At 45.3% G+C, this 15,812-nt stretch overlaps 1 protein-coding gene across 6 annotated transcripts in view; it reads left to right on the top strand.

The window, feature by feature from the left end:
- The first annotated feature begins 652 nt into the window (after positions 1 to 652).
- Positions 653 to 15,812, top strand: part of ptk2ab (protein tyrosine kinase 2ab) — an 83,198-nt gene continuing 68,038 nt past the window's right edge. The window contains exons 1-2 of one of the 6 annotated variants that reach the window (XM_020041269.2): positions 653 to 829; positions 7,016 to 7,045. Coding sequence is in view for 4 of the 6 variants with exons in the window: in XM_020041264.2 (XP_019896823.1) it covers positions 1,859 to 1,895; positions 7,016 to 7,078 (100 nt within the window). In the remaining 2 variants the exon portion in view is untranslated. Of the gene's footprint in view, positions 830 to 1,741; positions 1,896 to 3,480; positions 3,561 to 7,015; positions 7,079 to 10,411; positions 10,627 to 15,812 lie in introns of those variants that run through there. The other 5 variants (XM_020041264.2, XM_020041268.2, XM_020041265.2 and 2 more) reach the window with 5 other exon arrangements.

Here is a 15,812-nt window from a genome sequence, read left to right as displayed (position 1 = left end):
TGTTAGAGATTTTGTGATCTGGTCTCGGTCAGGACTAAATACCAAAAGCACCCTATTTACCCCAGTGCTCTATGGTCAGTATTGTAGGCCTACTGGTGTATATAGGGACCAGGGTGCCATTTGGCATACACAAGATGGTTGGAGGCTGCTCTGGGGGTCTACTATGGGCCTGCTGTTGTCAGACTATGCCGGGATGTCAGCGGAAGGAATGTTTTGGGATGTGTCCGTTTAACAATGGGAACACAGAGTTCTCTTTATGCTTGTGTGGGTGTGCTTGAATGTCATGTAAATGTACTGTAAGTCTGTGACACTACATGGACTGCTTCTTTCAGCAAAGCAGCTTGTTAGCAGGCATCCTGTCAAAGCATGTTATGCATTGCAAAGTAATATTTCTAACGTGTCTATCTGTAAAATGCGTGTTGACATTTCATGAAACGTTAAGGACATGTACTGTATTATAGTGATTTTATTGTAACAAAGTAAGACTTCATGAAGAATTGCAACCATTTTCTCAGGTAAAAAGCTATATGGTTGCCTAAAGCAACTTATGAATGTCCCTTTTTCCACCTGAGATGGGTCAGTGAGTCCACTGAGCGTCCGTACGTTTCTAGTGGCGCTACACGTCAGCCATATTGGAATAATTGGGTTGCAACGCTGTTGTGTCAGTGGGAACCGCGAGGAGGGAGTCCAAGCACGGGATTGAAGAGAGCGAAACGGAGGGAACCCCGCACTGCTATATAGCTATAACGGGATTGTAACACACGTTTGCGGGAAAGGGTACCGGTTAACGACAATAGTTGAGGTGAAACGATCGATAGTCAAGATAAACGTGAGTATAAAGTGACCGTTTACATTTTTGAATTATGTGAAAGATATTTAAGAACTTTAACGTTAGCCAGTTAGCATAGACCCCCAGTCATTGACAATGGGTTGCAGTGGGAGTCCGAGGTTTTAGGGATACTTTAATTTGCGTTTTGGTGGGGAAACGGTTTAACGAGATCCTAAATGCAATGAATATGCATTTACTTTTCTGCGAACACTTGTGCGATGTCCGAATCTCACGCCTAGGTTAAATGTACAGGGAATACACAGTCCAGTTCAAAGAGAGTGCAGAAAGAGTCTACATTCTATCTGATTTAGACAAGTTAAAAGTGTATTGTTAGCGTTGCTCATCTAAAACCAAAAAGTTGGTGAAATATTACTTCAATTTTACAAACTCTAATAACTCCAGTGGTTGTTTTGAGTGTTGCTCAATTTTGAACCATTTCATTACATATTGCTGGACTTTAGCCTGCACGTCCTCAGTCATTCACATTGCAGTTGTGTGTATTATCGTCCGCGCTAATATTGTACGGTGCAGTTGAACAAATGGTTGTATTACTGAAGTCGGGTATTCAAGTTTGCCAGAGAACTGCTAAACTCCAATGGCAATTCAAATGCATTTTTATATATGATATGTTATCATTAACCGCTAGTCCTAAAGAGAATCCCATAGATCTTCAGGACATCCCACAAGATAACAGAAAATTGATTACAGTAGGCGCATAAACTGCTGTGATTTTGTAAGTTTTTACAGTAAATTCCATTGATTTGTTTACTCTTTGTTGCAGCCATATACCATTCTTCTAGCGTCAATGCCAGAGACATTTCGTTTGTTACATGATCTATATCATTACTGCAAGCAGGTCGGTGAAGCTAGATAGCTGGTGTACTGAGGGCGGGGTTTGGAAGAGGGCTAAAGGAGGGGCCAGGTGTGTTTGTAAGAGGGTGTAGTAAGCTCCGCAGCAGTGACAGAAGTGCAGTGGAAAGTGCTTTGCTCCGATTTGGATATAAGTTTACATGTAAACAGACTACCAATATGCAGTTCTGGAACTTCCTGGGCTGTGCAAATGGAGGTATGGTATTTGTGTTATATTTATATTCATAATATGACTGTCAATTTATGAGAAGCGGTGGAATGCTTATTGCGCTCTGAACTAAAAGTGTGTTATGCCCAGGAAGCCTGAGAGTGCCTGAGATAAGGTGAGGAATTTGCTCATGTCCTGGCTGTGCAAGCTTTTGCATGTGAAACCTAAGAGACAGGTCAAGCATTTCTCAACATGACCCAAAGTGTCCCCAGACAAGTTTGTAGGGTGAACATAAGATTGTCAGCCTTGTGCTACTGGGTGTTCAACCCTCAGAAGAACTCACAGCCTACTTGGTTTGTCACAGTTACCTGGTGCATTCCAGAACACTGCGATTCTGTGTGTCTCCGAGGATATGTGGCTTCAGGGCAAGTTCCTTGGTATGCGTTACCATATCTTGCCTTGTCGAAAGGCTTGTATTAACCAGGCAAATGTGGAGTTATACGTCTGTGAAACTAGATCAGTATGCTTCTGTTTACAATGATACTGGTGAACACACAGTCTAATGGGGACCGTGTGTTGCAGTGGATTGTGGGTTGGTTCCCAACTGGGGGGGGGGGGGGGGGCTGTTTGAACCAAATATGAAAACAATAGTCAAATCAGTAGTCAAATTCTTGAAGGCTGATATTGTCAACGGTGGTTTGTGTAAGCAGAGATTTTGTTTTAGGCCCACCTTTCTGAAGTCAACTCAGCTCATCCAGAGGGCAGCCCAGCTGTTCCTTGTTGTAGCAGTGTTTTGGAACAAATTCCAATCGCTCTAAGTCAGGCATAGACAAGCTTTCTGTTCAATCAGATTTGAGGTGATCAGATATTCACTGGCATTGTGTGTTATAACAGTAGGAAGATAAAGGAACATTGCAGTCTTAAGTACGCCTCAGGCGACTCCAGGCCCTCTTCATGTGCTCACCATATCTTTGTTGGTTCATCAATGTTAAATCAAGGGAATTTGCATTGTCCTGACATGTCATGTTGTGTAATAACTAAACTGTAGAACCTCACCGTGGCAATCTGTTTGTAGTTATTTCTCTTTCGCGATGTATTTTGATAGGCCTCCGACAGAGACATGAGGCCAATGGGATCGAAACGTCCTTGCTAAAACCTTACAGCACATGCACACCTACTGCAGCTCATTAGTTTGCCTAATCATTTTCAAAAAGCATGTATTAGCCTGAACCTGATAAACGACAGGTACCATTCATCATGGATCTTCTTGTCAATTACTTTGGCAAGACACACACTGAGAAGCTGATAGGGGGGTGAAATACCTTGTCAAATGGTGTTGTTTAAAGATCTCTCTGGAGACCTAGAAATTCAGCCCGTCGACAATTAATTATTTACAACAATCAAATTGTAACTTTAAGTCATTCTGGATTATAGGCTAATGTCTGCCGCAATTACCGAATGTTAAAATAAATCTATTAAGACACCAAGGCTGTCAAGTTTGAACAACATTTTAATACATTAAAATAATGTTTTTTGTAATTCATTTATTCATTTTTTTTATATATATATTTTTTTTATGATTGTAATTTTTTTTCTTCCCTCATCCCTAAAAATCATCATGACCCCGGTTCATTGACTGGTCTCGGCATACTGGGTCCGGGAGTGCTGCTAAGGATGGTGCAAGTTGGCCTAGCACTGTCCGGGTTGGAACAGGTATGGTCAGACAGGGTTGCCTTGTAACGTTGCTCTCTAGAGACTGCTTATGGCGGGGTGGACCCCTGCAAGTTGTGATTGTTGGCCAGGGGATTGCTACCCTTCAGGCACGTTGGTTTCAATCAAATGCCTTTTTGAACGAGCAATGTGAAAAGAAGCAGAACTAAATGGCTCGGGGAAGTCCTGAGATCTGGGCCCAACAGCACCATGTTTTTGAATAGAGACCACTGCATTTTCTGCATTGACTCTCCTTCTTTGCCCACTGTCGCTGTCCTAAAAGCAATTGCCTGGAGATATGTAGAAAACGTCTGAATAAAGGAAGAAACGGAATGGCCTCTACTTTACAGAGTTTGCTGGGAGTTTCTGCTTTGAGTCTATAATCATGAATTGGATACCAGCCACTATTGAAATGGCTTGTGGGAATAACTTTCTCCAGACTCTCTGGTTTTACTACACAGTATCACAACAGTCCCATCTGTTTTGTTGACTGGATCTTGAGTTGACTGTATTGTAAACAGAAGTGTGCAAATATACTGCAGCTGTGCAACCCGTAGTGATTTATTAAGCAGCTCTCTTTTTCTCTCCGCAGATAGCCTAGATAGTGATTAGGTGAAGGTGCTGATTAGACTCTTTGCCAGCCAGGTCTCGGGAGGAAGTACGGCGGTCTTTGCGGTTCCCTCTGCACAATGGTGATATGCCAGGCAGCAGGATACACATGCAGCCACACTATGAGGCCCGTCGTGAGTCACTAAGGATTACCTGCCAAACGGCGCCCTAGTCCCTAGCTCCCTACTTTGACCTCACGGGCAAACTCTTTTATCATCTTCGGAGGTGACGTCCGACTGACATCCCCACTATGTTACCTGTTGTTAATGTTGTGTAGAAAGTGTTGGATGCCTGGCATAATGGGGTTACAAGAGCAAGCAGAGCTGTATAATGGATGCACCATTACTTTGTGAGTGTCCGTTAGCCCATATAGGCTTCAGAGGCACCTAAAAGACTAAAGGAAGATTGTTAAGACTTGAGATGGTCTCTCAGAACCCCCAGAACCTTTTTCTTTATGACACCAATGTCTTACCAGAGTTCAGGAAGCTAAGCCGTCCCTGGAATTCAGTTTTGAGGCCAGTGTTGTCACACCCAGCCCCTTCAGTACGGGGATGTGACGACCAAATTACCCAACTTAACTCCTCCCGTTCCATATGTTCTACAAACAACCATGATGATTCTTGACGTAGATGATCCGTGACACATAAACGCTCACTGGCAACGCAGTATTACAGTGTTTGGCTCTGCTGTGTTATTCGCTGTGATGACAACTTGTTACAGCAAACAAATCCATATTTTATATGTTGCCAGATACAAATTTAATTATGTGATGACCAGAAAATTATGTGAATTGCAAATACAGTGATTCAATTGGATTTCCCTCTTTGGACTGAATTTTACCTTGCATCCTTTCCCGGGAAAATAACCTGAGTTCGAACTTATAATTCTGGCAGTTTTTGTCAGCTCTCACGTTCCTCTCTTTTATTTCCTGTTCATTGATAGAAGGCACACATCTGGAATTAATTCAGTGAGGTGAAACTGTTTAGGAAATGGATAGATAGAAACGTATTAAGCAGACCTGGCCCATTCTACCGCCGTGATAGTCATGTCGGTTCTTAGCAATACATTTCTATCTGAAGAGTGTTTAGTGGATGATAAAGTGATGTTCCGCTTGGCATGATCTCAACTCTCGATGTATTAATGTAGTTCATTCTTGAAAGTCTGAGGCTGGAAGAGATTGTCTTTTTAGCATCACGGTAACTAATCTCTGGGCCATTAGGATTACTCACCCGCTTCTACAGCAGCAGCTCTCAAATGATTGCACAAAGATTGACATCCAAGGTCCACAGTAGCAAGGTGACAAATTGTCCTGTCTAGCTTCTTGTAATGGATAGGATAGCATTATTTCATACAATGTAGCCTAATTGTGCTGAGCCCTGGAGGGCTAATGCCTCAGTGCTCCCCTGTCTATAATATCATTTAAATGGTGCAACTTAAACTGGAGTTTGTTGGCTGAGGCTTGATTGGGTGTTCGGCATTATCGTCCAGTTTAAGTTACATTGTGGTTTGCTTCTCCTTGGCAGGGTCACTGCTGTGTAGTCAATGACAGAACCGCTGCATTCTGCTGAGTCACAACGCCCATGTATAGTCGCATCAAGGCCCAGGTGTGCTGCGCTGTACACACTATGCCCCCGTCTCAAATGGCACCCTGTTACCTTTAAAGTGCACTACGCTGGTCAAGCGTAAGAAATATGGTGCCGTTCGGGATTCAGCCTAAGTAATCCATTTAACAAGCCGATGTGCCGTCTCAGCAAGTCCCCCCCTAGACATAATCGCTGGACAATCACTCGGATCAGTCAAACAAGCCTGATCTGCTGCAGTGTGTCAATCCATCGCTGAGCCTGACTGTGGGATTCGGGGGTAGACGGGCAGCAATGACACAATCTATCATTTAAAGCTGTGTTTGTTTTTCCACAGATAATAGACAGGGAGAGAGTTGGAAAGAGAAAGCTCAATTAAGAGGAAAATGTTGCTATCGGATGTTTTACTTTCAATGTTTGACTCGTTTGAGTCAATGATGCCAATAGCCTGCTGGGTCCTGTCAGCTAACATTAAACTGAATAAAGTCTGGATGTAGCATTCATTTAGTTTAATACATTTTAGTATATAATTAAAGTAATCGTATTTTGACTCGCCGGGTCGGATTAAGACCGAAAGAAGGAAAGATAATTAACTTTTAACAAGGCACACTTGTTTATTGAAATGCTGGTTGAGAGAATGCGAAGAGGGTGCAAAGCTGTCATCAAGGCAAAGGGTACCTTCTTTGAAGTATCGACAATGGCAAATGTTATTTGATTTGTTCAACACTTTGTTGGTTGCTACATGATTCCGTATATGTTACTCCATAGTTTTGATGTCTTCACTACTATTCTACAATGTGGCAAATAGTAAAACTAAATAAATACCCTTTTAATGATTATGTGTGTCCAAACTCCTGACTGGGACTGTACATTTACATTCTGTAATAATTCCCAAAATACTTGCGGTTATCGCGTTCATCTTAAACGAATGTGAAAGCATACTGCGGCAGCTTAAAAATGACATCTAATCCTACTTGAGATGACACTGTCACTGTTACATCATCTGGCACAACTTCTGCGAGAGCAGGCCAAGATCCTGGTCCATTTGGCAGTGCAATCTGCCACCCTGTCAGTTGTGCTAAACTGATGGCAGCTAGGGGGCTCTATCTGCACAGGTGCTGTTGGCTACTGGCTGGCCTTCATTGGTGCATTGATTGGCTCTGGACTCTGAATGGATCACAGTCAGCTCATTTATATGTGTGAAATACCCTGAGTAATACCACTAAATCCCTTCCTAACATTCTCTTTCTCTCACTGTTTCCCTTGCAGACCTTTCAAGGATATCGTCGTACTACGCTGGTAAGGACCTGGGTTCTTTTGCCTACTGTACTGGTAATTTTGCACAACTTTGCTTCAGGTTAATTTTGTTGGATTGGCAGTAGAGATTGTTTTAACGAGTGAGATTGTGTAGCTATTCTCCACAAATACAAACTGCTCTTAGACTAGCTTGTTATGTCCTATGTAGCGTCTATATTATCTCAAGGATGCGCCATGCAGGAGTAGCTAAAAATCTGAATCTAGTCTGCCATCAGCGCCGCTCGCCCATCTCGTTCTTCGTTAATATTTAATTGCTTGAATAACATTTATCAGAAGAATATATGCTAATAGAAAATGCCTAACGTGTTAGTAGTAGTAAACATCTCTAAAAAGGAATGGAAGAATATTAACTTCTTCCACTTAGTTTTCCTGTTCCCCATCAGTCGAATGGTGCCACTCTCTTAAATCACCTCAACAGTAGAAACTGTCTTCTGCCTGAAAGGTGAGGGGCAGAGCTTACCAAATAACTATTTACATCAATAAATCATCATTCTGTCAAGTTGGTGGCATATCCGTTTGTCTCACTTTGGATGTTCTTGTCAAAATGCTGCGTTTTCCTTTGAGATGATGTGCACATTTTGTTCAGCCTATGAATCAGTTCAGGGTTTGCGTTCCTTTGAACGTTCCTTTGAGTTGACAATGTTGATTCATCCCGAATGCCTGCAGGTCTTCCCACTTTCCAGTTGCCAGTTCCTCTTAGAACGACAGAGTTTTGTTATGGTCTACTTTTTTTTGCTCCTTGACGAAGTTGTTTTTGTGTGAATTAGTCTATGTGGCCCATTATTTAAGACCGAATTGGGTTTCCAACCTGATACATATCTGAGGTGGCCTCGATCTCTGGGGGTAGGTGGTGGGACAGATGAACCGTGGCAACACAGCTCTGAACTCTGTAGTCACAGGGTTAGGAAGGAGCTCACTGTGAGGACTGTCAGGTTGAGTGGTTGGTTGCATTTAGTGACCTAACATCCAGCTGAATGGTTATATTGATCCATATTGGAGCAGTAAATGTGTCTGGGCCGTGACTAGATAACTGCACTAAAAGCCTGTTTGGATGAGGCATTACACTGAAAAACATACAGCTCTGGAAAAAATCAAGGGACCACTGCACAATTTTCTTTCCTTTCCAAAAAAGTTGAACAAAGGAAGGTTTTGAGTGGGGAACAGAAGGGTTAAAATTAAGAGACCACTGCAAATTGAACGCTTCTGTTCCTTACATTTAAAACTTTCCTTTTTGACCTTTTTGGAAAGGAATGAAAAAGGTGCAGTGGTCTCTTAATTTCCTCCTGGAGCGGTATATTCTGGAAAAAATCTATAAATACCTGTAAACAAATGAACAGTGTATACAGGGCGTATGCAACACATCTGTCTGACTGTATTCTGATTGAAGAATTTCATGGTCCAACACCTTAGTGTTGATTCAAGCTTTTGTATTTCATTGTATCTCTTACAGCTAAAAGCACAGAAATGTGCCTGTATGTGCTTGGGCTTTAGCACGTGCACACACACACACACACAGTTCACTCTGCATCCTAAATGTCACCCCATAAAGAGAATACTTTGGCATTTAGGATGCAGGCCCCCAATAAGTGTTTATGTCCTCCCTGAAGAACAGATCCAGGACATCTTGAGAGGACATTGGCCATTGCACATTCATTTTAGAAACCATGTGAGTGCGGTTATACTGTGTCCGCCAGTCTATACTGTGAGGAAAGTGACAACTGGATCACTTTCCCCCTCTACAATGAATAATGAATGTTGTGGCTGTGCCAGATCATCGTAACTAGCTATAAAACAGCAGTGCGCAGAAAGCCACCAGACTGCTAAGGTGAGCCAGTAAGTGGCGGGCCCCTCCGTCTGCCTGTCGCAGAGATTCAACGCGAATGACCGACTTAGACCAAAGGCCCAAGCCTGAGAGGACAGGAGAACTGTAGAGTAGACACTTGCAGTCTCGCGCGTCAATATGCAGAGATGAAAATGTCTCAAGGGATCCGCTAGTGTGCTAAAATGTAATAACCGCATCAGGCTCTGCAACGGGATATGCTATGAGGGCAGACCTGCTTCACCGACAGTGACTGTCTACAGAATGGCATTCCTGTGGACCGTTCTGCCACGTGGTTGGTCGAGTCCCAGCTCTGGACCAATCACACGTGGGCATCTCTCAGATTCCGAACCTATGCATTCTGTAGGGTGGCATTGCAGAGGCACTTAGAGCGTCTCCTGTTATCTGATCAGAATCCCTCAGCTGTCTGCACGCTGGGCGGAAGGCTGCTACCACCGGAACGTGACGATGACAAAGGAAAGGAGGGAGAGATTAGGAGGAGGGAGGAGGAGGGAGGAGGAGGGAGGGACTTGTTCTGTCCGACTGCCACAGGCCCCGGTCTGAATCCCCGTGGTTGTCCGAGGCGGAGCTCCAAGACGAGGGGCAGGAGGAGGACGGCTTGTTTGTGGATAGCTGAGCTCTGGTCGTGACCCCGGTCGGACAGGCTTTGCAGCTTCCTCCCCTCTGTCTCTTCCTTTCCGTCTCTCTCCTCTCTCTGTCCTTATCTCCCTCTGCCAACTGCCGCTGAAGAGCTTCTGTCCGTTTGGTAGAAAAACTAGAAAGGCTGAGTGAATTTGAGAATGGGGCGAGATTTGCATAAGCCGCCTTCTCCGATACCTCCTTCAGTTCCCCAAATGAGGTTGAGTTCTCGAGTAGTCTCTCTCTTGCCCCCCCACTCCTTTTCTCTTCCTACCGTTCTCTATCTCTCTCTCTCTCTCTCTCTCTCTCTCTCTCTCTCTCTCTCTCTCTCTCTCTCTCTCTCTCTCTCTCTCTCTCTCTCTCTCTGAGTCACAGTCCTTCCTGATACAGCCATCTCAGCAGCAGTGTTTCAGAGGAGCAGCAGCTTGTCCTGGATACACAGCCAGAGCAGAGAAGCTAGAGTCTTGTTTGTACCGCTGAACGAGACAGTGGTTTTGTTTTCTTTCACTCTTTTTTTCACGACACCGTTTTGCGTGGGTTTGTTTGTTGTTTGTTTTGTTACTTTGCTCAAGTCAAGTGCCGCCCGGACTGGATTAATTCTCCAAGGCTGAGGCATGCTGAGGGATTTAGAGACTGGGTGCCAGAGCTGAGTGTGTTCAAGAGGAATCAGAAGATCAGGCGCTGACATCATGAACCTGTTTCTTTCCCTGACTGACACCGAACACCTCTGACCTGGATACAGCCTGTCAGGCAAGGTGGACGTTGGGATAAAAACCAAGAGTTCCTCCCTTGACACCTCCTCCTACTCCACTGACTCCCCCCCTGCCCCCCCCCCCCGCTGACCCCTGGGTGCTGAGGCAGGCCTGTGTGAGCAGGCCAGAGGGGGTCGGCGGAGGCATCCTCGGTGGCAACGGCCCGGCCCGGCTCGGCCTCTATGCGGAAGGCGACAGGGAGCCGGGGGCTGGTTCTGGCCACGGGGTGTCTGGTAGGGTGGATAGACAGACCGGCGCTGGTTCTGCAGAGGGCGTCATGGAGAGGAGCGGATGCATCCCCCTGTGCTGGGCCCGAAGTGCCTGCGTTTACGCTCAACACCCGCCACTCCCAAGTATGTACTAGCGCCGACAGATGATGTGATCCACCAGAGGCTGTGCTTCCTTTGTGACTGTCAAGGCGCTGAACTTCGATAATGGCGATGTGGCGCTCGGCGCTCCTTGCAGGTGTTTTGTCTTCCTGTCCTGCAGCACCTTGCCAGGACTGCCGGTGCGGTGAATGTCAAGGCCGTGGTGACACGGCTCCTCTCCGGCGCGTAGCGTGCCGGGCTGTGCCCGATTAATAAGTCATCCGTCATTGTGGAAGTAATCAGAACGCGATCACATAGTGCTCGGCTCTGCCTCACAGGAGAACAGCTGTCTGTCGCCTGAGCGTGTTTCATTATACGGAGCGGAGGGGTGAATTCCCGTTGGCTGTGAACTGATTATGTGTCAGCCCAGGCTGTGATTGGTGTGCCTGTGGAGGAGCTAGCTGGTGATAACTAGGCCAGGTAGAAAGCTAACTGTCCAGCGGACGGCAGCGGCAGCTGCTCTAGTCCCTCCCCAGGCACCAGCAATCTATCATGGGTCCCAGTGGTTCGGAGAGGCTAGGCGCCGGTCCCTCCCTTGTTTGTCTATTTCCAGGCTCTGGATGTTCTTCACACAGCTTCCACCATGGGAACTGGAGAGTGAAGTGTGCATATATTAGAAGCTAGGCAAAGCCTTGATTGGGGCAGGAGGGCAGAGGATGTAATAAGGATGTGGTGGTGTAAAGCCGAGCGGAGTGGCGGGACTGGAACGGGGGGGTCCGTGGCATCAGCCCCAGTCCCCACAGGGCTCCCATGGACTTTGCGTGTGCTCCAGTTGGCAACATGGTCCCTATTTACCCGACTGCACTACTTTAATTCGGGGAGCAGGGTGTCAGTGGGGCTCCAAAAGCAGCATGCGCTCTGCCCCGTGGACTGACTTCACAGTGAAGCAGGGCCGTGCACAGACCTTTCCAGAGGCATGTGCTGAAACGATGGGCGGAGTTGTCGGCTCACACGGACAGACGATGTGTCGGAGTGTGTGACGCACGGGATTTTTCTTTCTCCCCGTGTAATTAAGGTCACCGTGTTTCCTTGAGTCAGAAGTAGGGCCAAATCAAACAAACACTTTGAATGGCTGCCTCTAATGACGACTCAGAGTTTGTTTGTCATTCCACAATCACATAATTTTTAATTCCTGGCATTTTTGTAACTATTTATCACACGCCCATCCTTGACAATTTGCCCCATTAATCTCTAAAGTGATTCTCTAAACTGTAGAAGTGTTCGCCACAATCTCTAAACTGTAGAAGTCTTTATCTCCCGCACTCAGATGTTTCCTCTAGACAAGTAGCACACCTGATTTACCTAGCTTATCAACGAATCATCGACTTTGATTAGCAGCATCGGCTGTGTGAGTGATCTGTATTCTGTATTAAGTAGTGGAGGGATACAGTGTAACACGCGGTTGTGATCTGTATTAAGTTGTGGAGGGATACAGTGTAACATGCTGATATGATCTGTATTAAGTAGTGGAGGGATACAGTGTAACACGCGGTTGTGATCTGTATTAAGTTGTGGAGGGATACAGTGTAACATGCTGATATGATCTGTATTAAGTAGTGGAGGGATACAGTGTGACACGCGGTTGTGATCTGTTTTAAGTAGTGGAGGGATACAGTGTAACATGCTGATATGATCTGTATTAAGTAGTGGAGGGATACGGTGTGACATGCTGATATGATCTGTATTAAGTAGTGGAGGGATACGGTGTGACATGCTGATATGATCTGTATTAAGTAGTGGAGGGATACAGTGTGACACGCGGTTGTGATTTGTATTAAGTAGTGGAGGGATACAGTGTGACACGCGGTTGTGATCTGTATTAAGTAGTGGAAGGATACAGTGTAACACACGGTTGTGATCTGTATTAAGTAGTGGAGGGATACAGTGTGACACGCGGTTGTGATCTGTATTAAGTAGTGGAGGGATACAGTGTAACACACGGTTGTGATCTGTATTAAGTAGTGGAGGGATACAGTGTAACATGCTGATATGATCTGTATTAAGTAGTGGAGGGATACAGTGTAACACACGGTTGTGATCTGTATTAAGTAGTGGAGGGAAACAGTGTGACACGCGGTTGTGATCTGTATTAAGTAGTGGAGGGATACAGTGTAACACACGGTTGTGATCTGTATTAAGTAGTGGAGGGATACAGTGTAACATGCTGATATGATCTGTATTAAGTAGTGGAGGGATACAGTGTAACACACGGTTGTGATCTGTATTAAGTAGTGGAGGGAAACAGTGTGATACGCGGTTGTGATCTGTATTAAGTAGTGGAGGGAAACAGTGCTACATTACGTCATGATCAGATTTGGGTAAATTTGTTTTAGTGTATATGTATTTATTGTTAAATAGTTTGGTATGAGTCCCTGGTTCATGTAAATGTGATCTCGACCATGACTCTCAGCCATACTATAACTTTTAGCATGCAATGACACACACACACACACACACAAACAGGTTTCCATTTCTGCTATTCACCCTATTCCCTGTCTTGTGCAATACATTGCAGGGGTCGAAAGTAGTGAAACATCTGGGACTCCAACAAAGAACAGTGAGTTCCTGATCCTGATATAATTTCCCCGGCTTGTTGACATCCTGTCGTTCATGTTTCAGACCTATAGGATTACAGAAATGGATAAGGGTAACAGAATATTCTCATCTTCCCTACTGCAATTAGCCCGGAGGAACTTGTTGGTTTCCTTCCGATTCACTGTCCCCCGCCGGTCACATGACTGCCTCCATTGGGGGCCACGGCAATGAGACTGACTGTATGGATACGCTTAACTCCCGCTAGTCAGTCAGTGGCACCGCAGCTTCAAGGGGCTAGCCTGTAGGGCAAACTAGAGGCTTCTGTGGCCTTGCTTTCCAACCGAGGAGCACGAGGCAAAAGGCCAGCGCTCATTGTTTTTGTTTTACATGCTTGCTAACCCTCTGACTGTTGGTGCAGACACTGCCGAGTTCAGCAACTGTGGACTGGCCCTTTAATGTTAGCATGGATGTGCACCTTCGGAGGACAGTTGCCGTTCAATGGAGAATGGTTTCTTTAGATAGGGGGGGCCGACTGTCTGCTTGCTTTTCCATTGCTGTTGCACAATGTTATATCTAGGACTGTTCAATTGGATTTGTAGTGTAATGCAATCAGGAGTGGCAGTCGTGATCCCATACTGAGAAAACTCTGAGATAAGTGTATTTGCATTGTTTCAGTATGGATGCCACTGTAGTCTATCAAAACAGGAGTGTAACGTTAACCAGTTTCCCCAAATTAAATTAAACGACTCAGTCGGCAACGCTATCACCTCAATTCACAGTCAGCTGTAGAGTCAAGGTCAAAATCCCCTTAATATGACTTAAGCTGTAGCGCATTCTTGTCCTGATTGTATTGGAGTCGGGGAAGGCAGAGAGGGGTGATTATACAGGGGCCCAGAAGGCATGGTAGGTCCACTGGGGCTCTGATGGAGAGCTTTGCTCAATACATGATGTAACTCAGGTTCTCTCTGAGATTTGTGTGGTTCTACTTCAAAGCTGATACTCAGAAGTGTTTTACCCTCTAGCACCAGTGCTGAGCAGTCTGGTTTTATATATTAAATTCTCTACGAAGAAGACTACTCTGACTCAGCCGCTGTCAGGGAAATGTTCTCTAATGAAGACTACTCTGACTCAGCCGCTGTCAGGGAAATGTTCTCAAATGAAGACTACTCTGACTCAGCCGCTGTCAGGGAAATGTTCTCTAATGAAGACTACTCTGACTCAGCCGCTGTCAGGGAAATGTTCTCTAATGAAGACTACTCTGACTCAGCCGCTGTCAGGGAAATGTTCTCAAATGAAGACTACTCTGACTCAGCCGCTGTCAGGGAAATGTTCTCTAATGAAGACTACTCTGACTCAGCCGCTGTCAGGGAAATGTTCTCAAATGAAGACTACTCTGACTCAGCCGCTGTCAGGGAAATGTTCTCAAATGAAGACTACTCTGACTCAGCCCTGTCAGGGAAATGTTCTCTAATGAAGACTACTCTGACTCAGCCGCTGTCAGGGAAATGTTCTCAAATGAAGACTACTCTGACTCAGCCGCTGTCAGGGAAATGTTCTCTAATGAAGACTACTCTGACTCAGCCGCTGTCAGGGAAATGTTCTCAAATGAAGACTACTCTGACTCAGCCCTGTCAGGGAAATGTTCTCTAATGAAGACTACTCTGACTCAGCCCTGTCAGGGAAATGTTCTCTAATGAAGACTACTCTGACTCAACCCTGTCAGGGAAATGTTCTTAAATGAAGACTACTCTGACTCAGCCCTGTCAGGGAAATGTTCTCAAATGAAGAAAACTGTGACTTTGCCCCCCTCAGGGAAAGGTTCTCTACTGAAGACTACTCTGACTCAGCTTGTGTCAGTTAAATGTTCTCTAACAAGTAAGACTACAGTGACTCCACTCTCAGAGAAAAGTACTCTAAGAGGACTTCTCTGACTCAGCTCCTCTCAGGGAAATCTTCTCTAAGACCAGTCAGATTTATGTTTCAGGGAAATGTTCTGACTTCAGGATTTGAGACCAGGCCTGTGTTTTTCTCAATTAGCTTGAATTAAAAAACGATATTGGTAATACTTCCCAATCCTCTCCTATTTCCTTTACTCCTGACTTTACTGTAGATTACCGTGATTAGATTATTGTTCAAAGTAAAGCCACGTTACATCAGTAGCCTGACCCGCCTGATTGTCCTCTCGGAGCATAACTCAGCAACTCTACCTCCCCGGAGTTAGCCTAGCCTAGCCGTTGAATGGGCCTTGTGTGTTTGCAAAGGCAGTGTTTTTCTTCGCAGCATCGAAACACTGGAACAGAAATCTATGATTGTTCAGTAGTGCTGATGAACCGCTGCGTGACTCTCATTGCTTTTGACATGTGTTGTTTTAGTGACTTTGCTGTGGCCAATGTGGACCCAGAATACTGTCAATATCTAGCCTGGACAGGAGCCGGCGGTGACACCGTCAGCCACCTCCCAACAGACCCTTATTCCCTGGGTAGTGAACTACTGCTGACCTGAGCAGTCTGGAGCGCTGTTTCTCAAACCTGTCCTGGCAGAAGTTTGGATCTTTAAGCAGCGTCATGTCCAACAGTGTAATGGGGCGGGTGGATCTTTTAAAGGAACATTGTTTTCTTTTAAAGCATGTTTTCCAC

This window comes from Esox lucius, chromosome 20 (assembly GCF_011004845.1).
Source record: "Esox lucius isolate fEsoLuc1 chromosome 20, fEsoLuc1.pri, whole genome shotgun sequence".
Lineage (NCBI taxonomy): Eukaryota > Metazoa > Chordata > Actinopteri > Esociformes > Esocidae > Esox > Esox lucius.
This window is presented reverse-complemented; position numbering and strand designations above follow the sequence as displayed.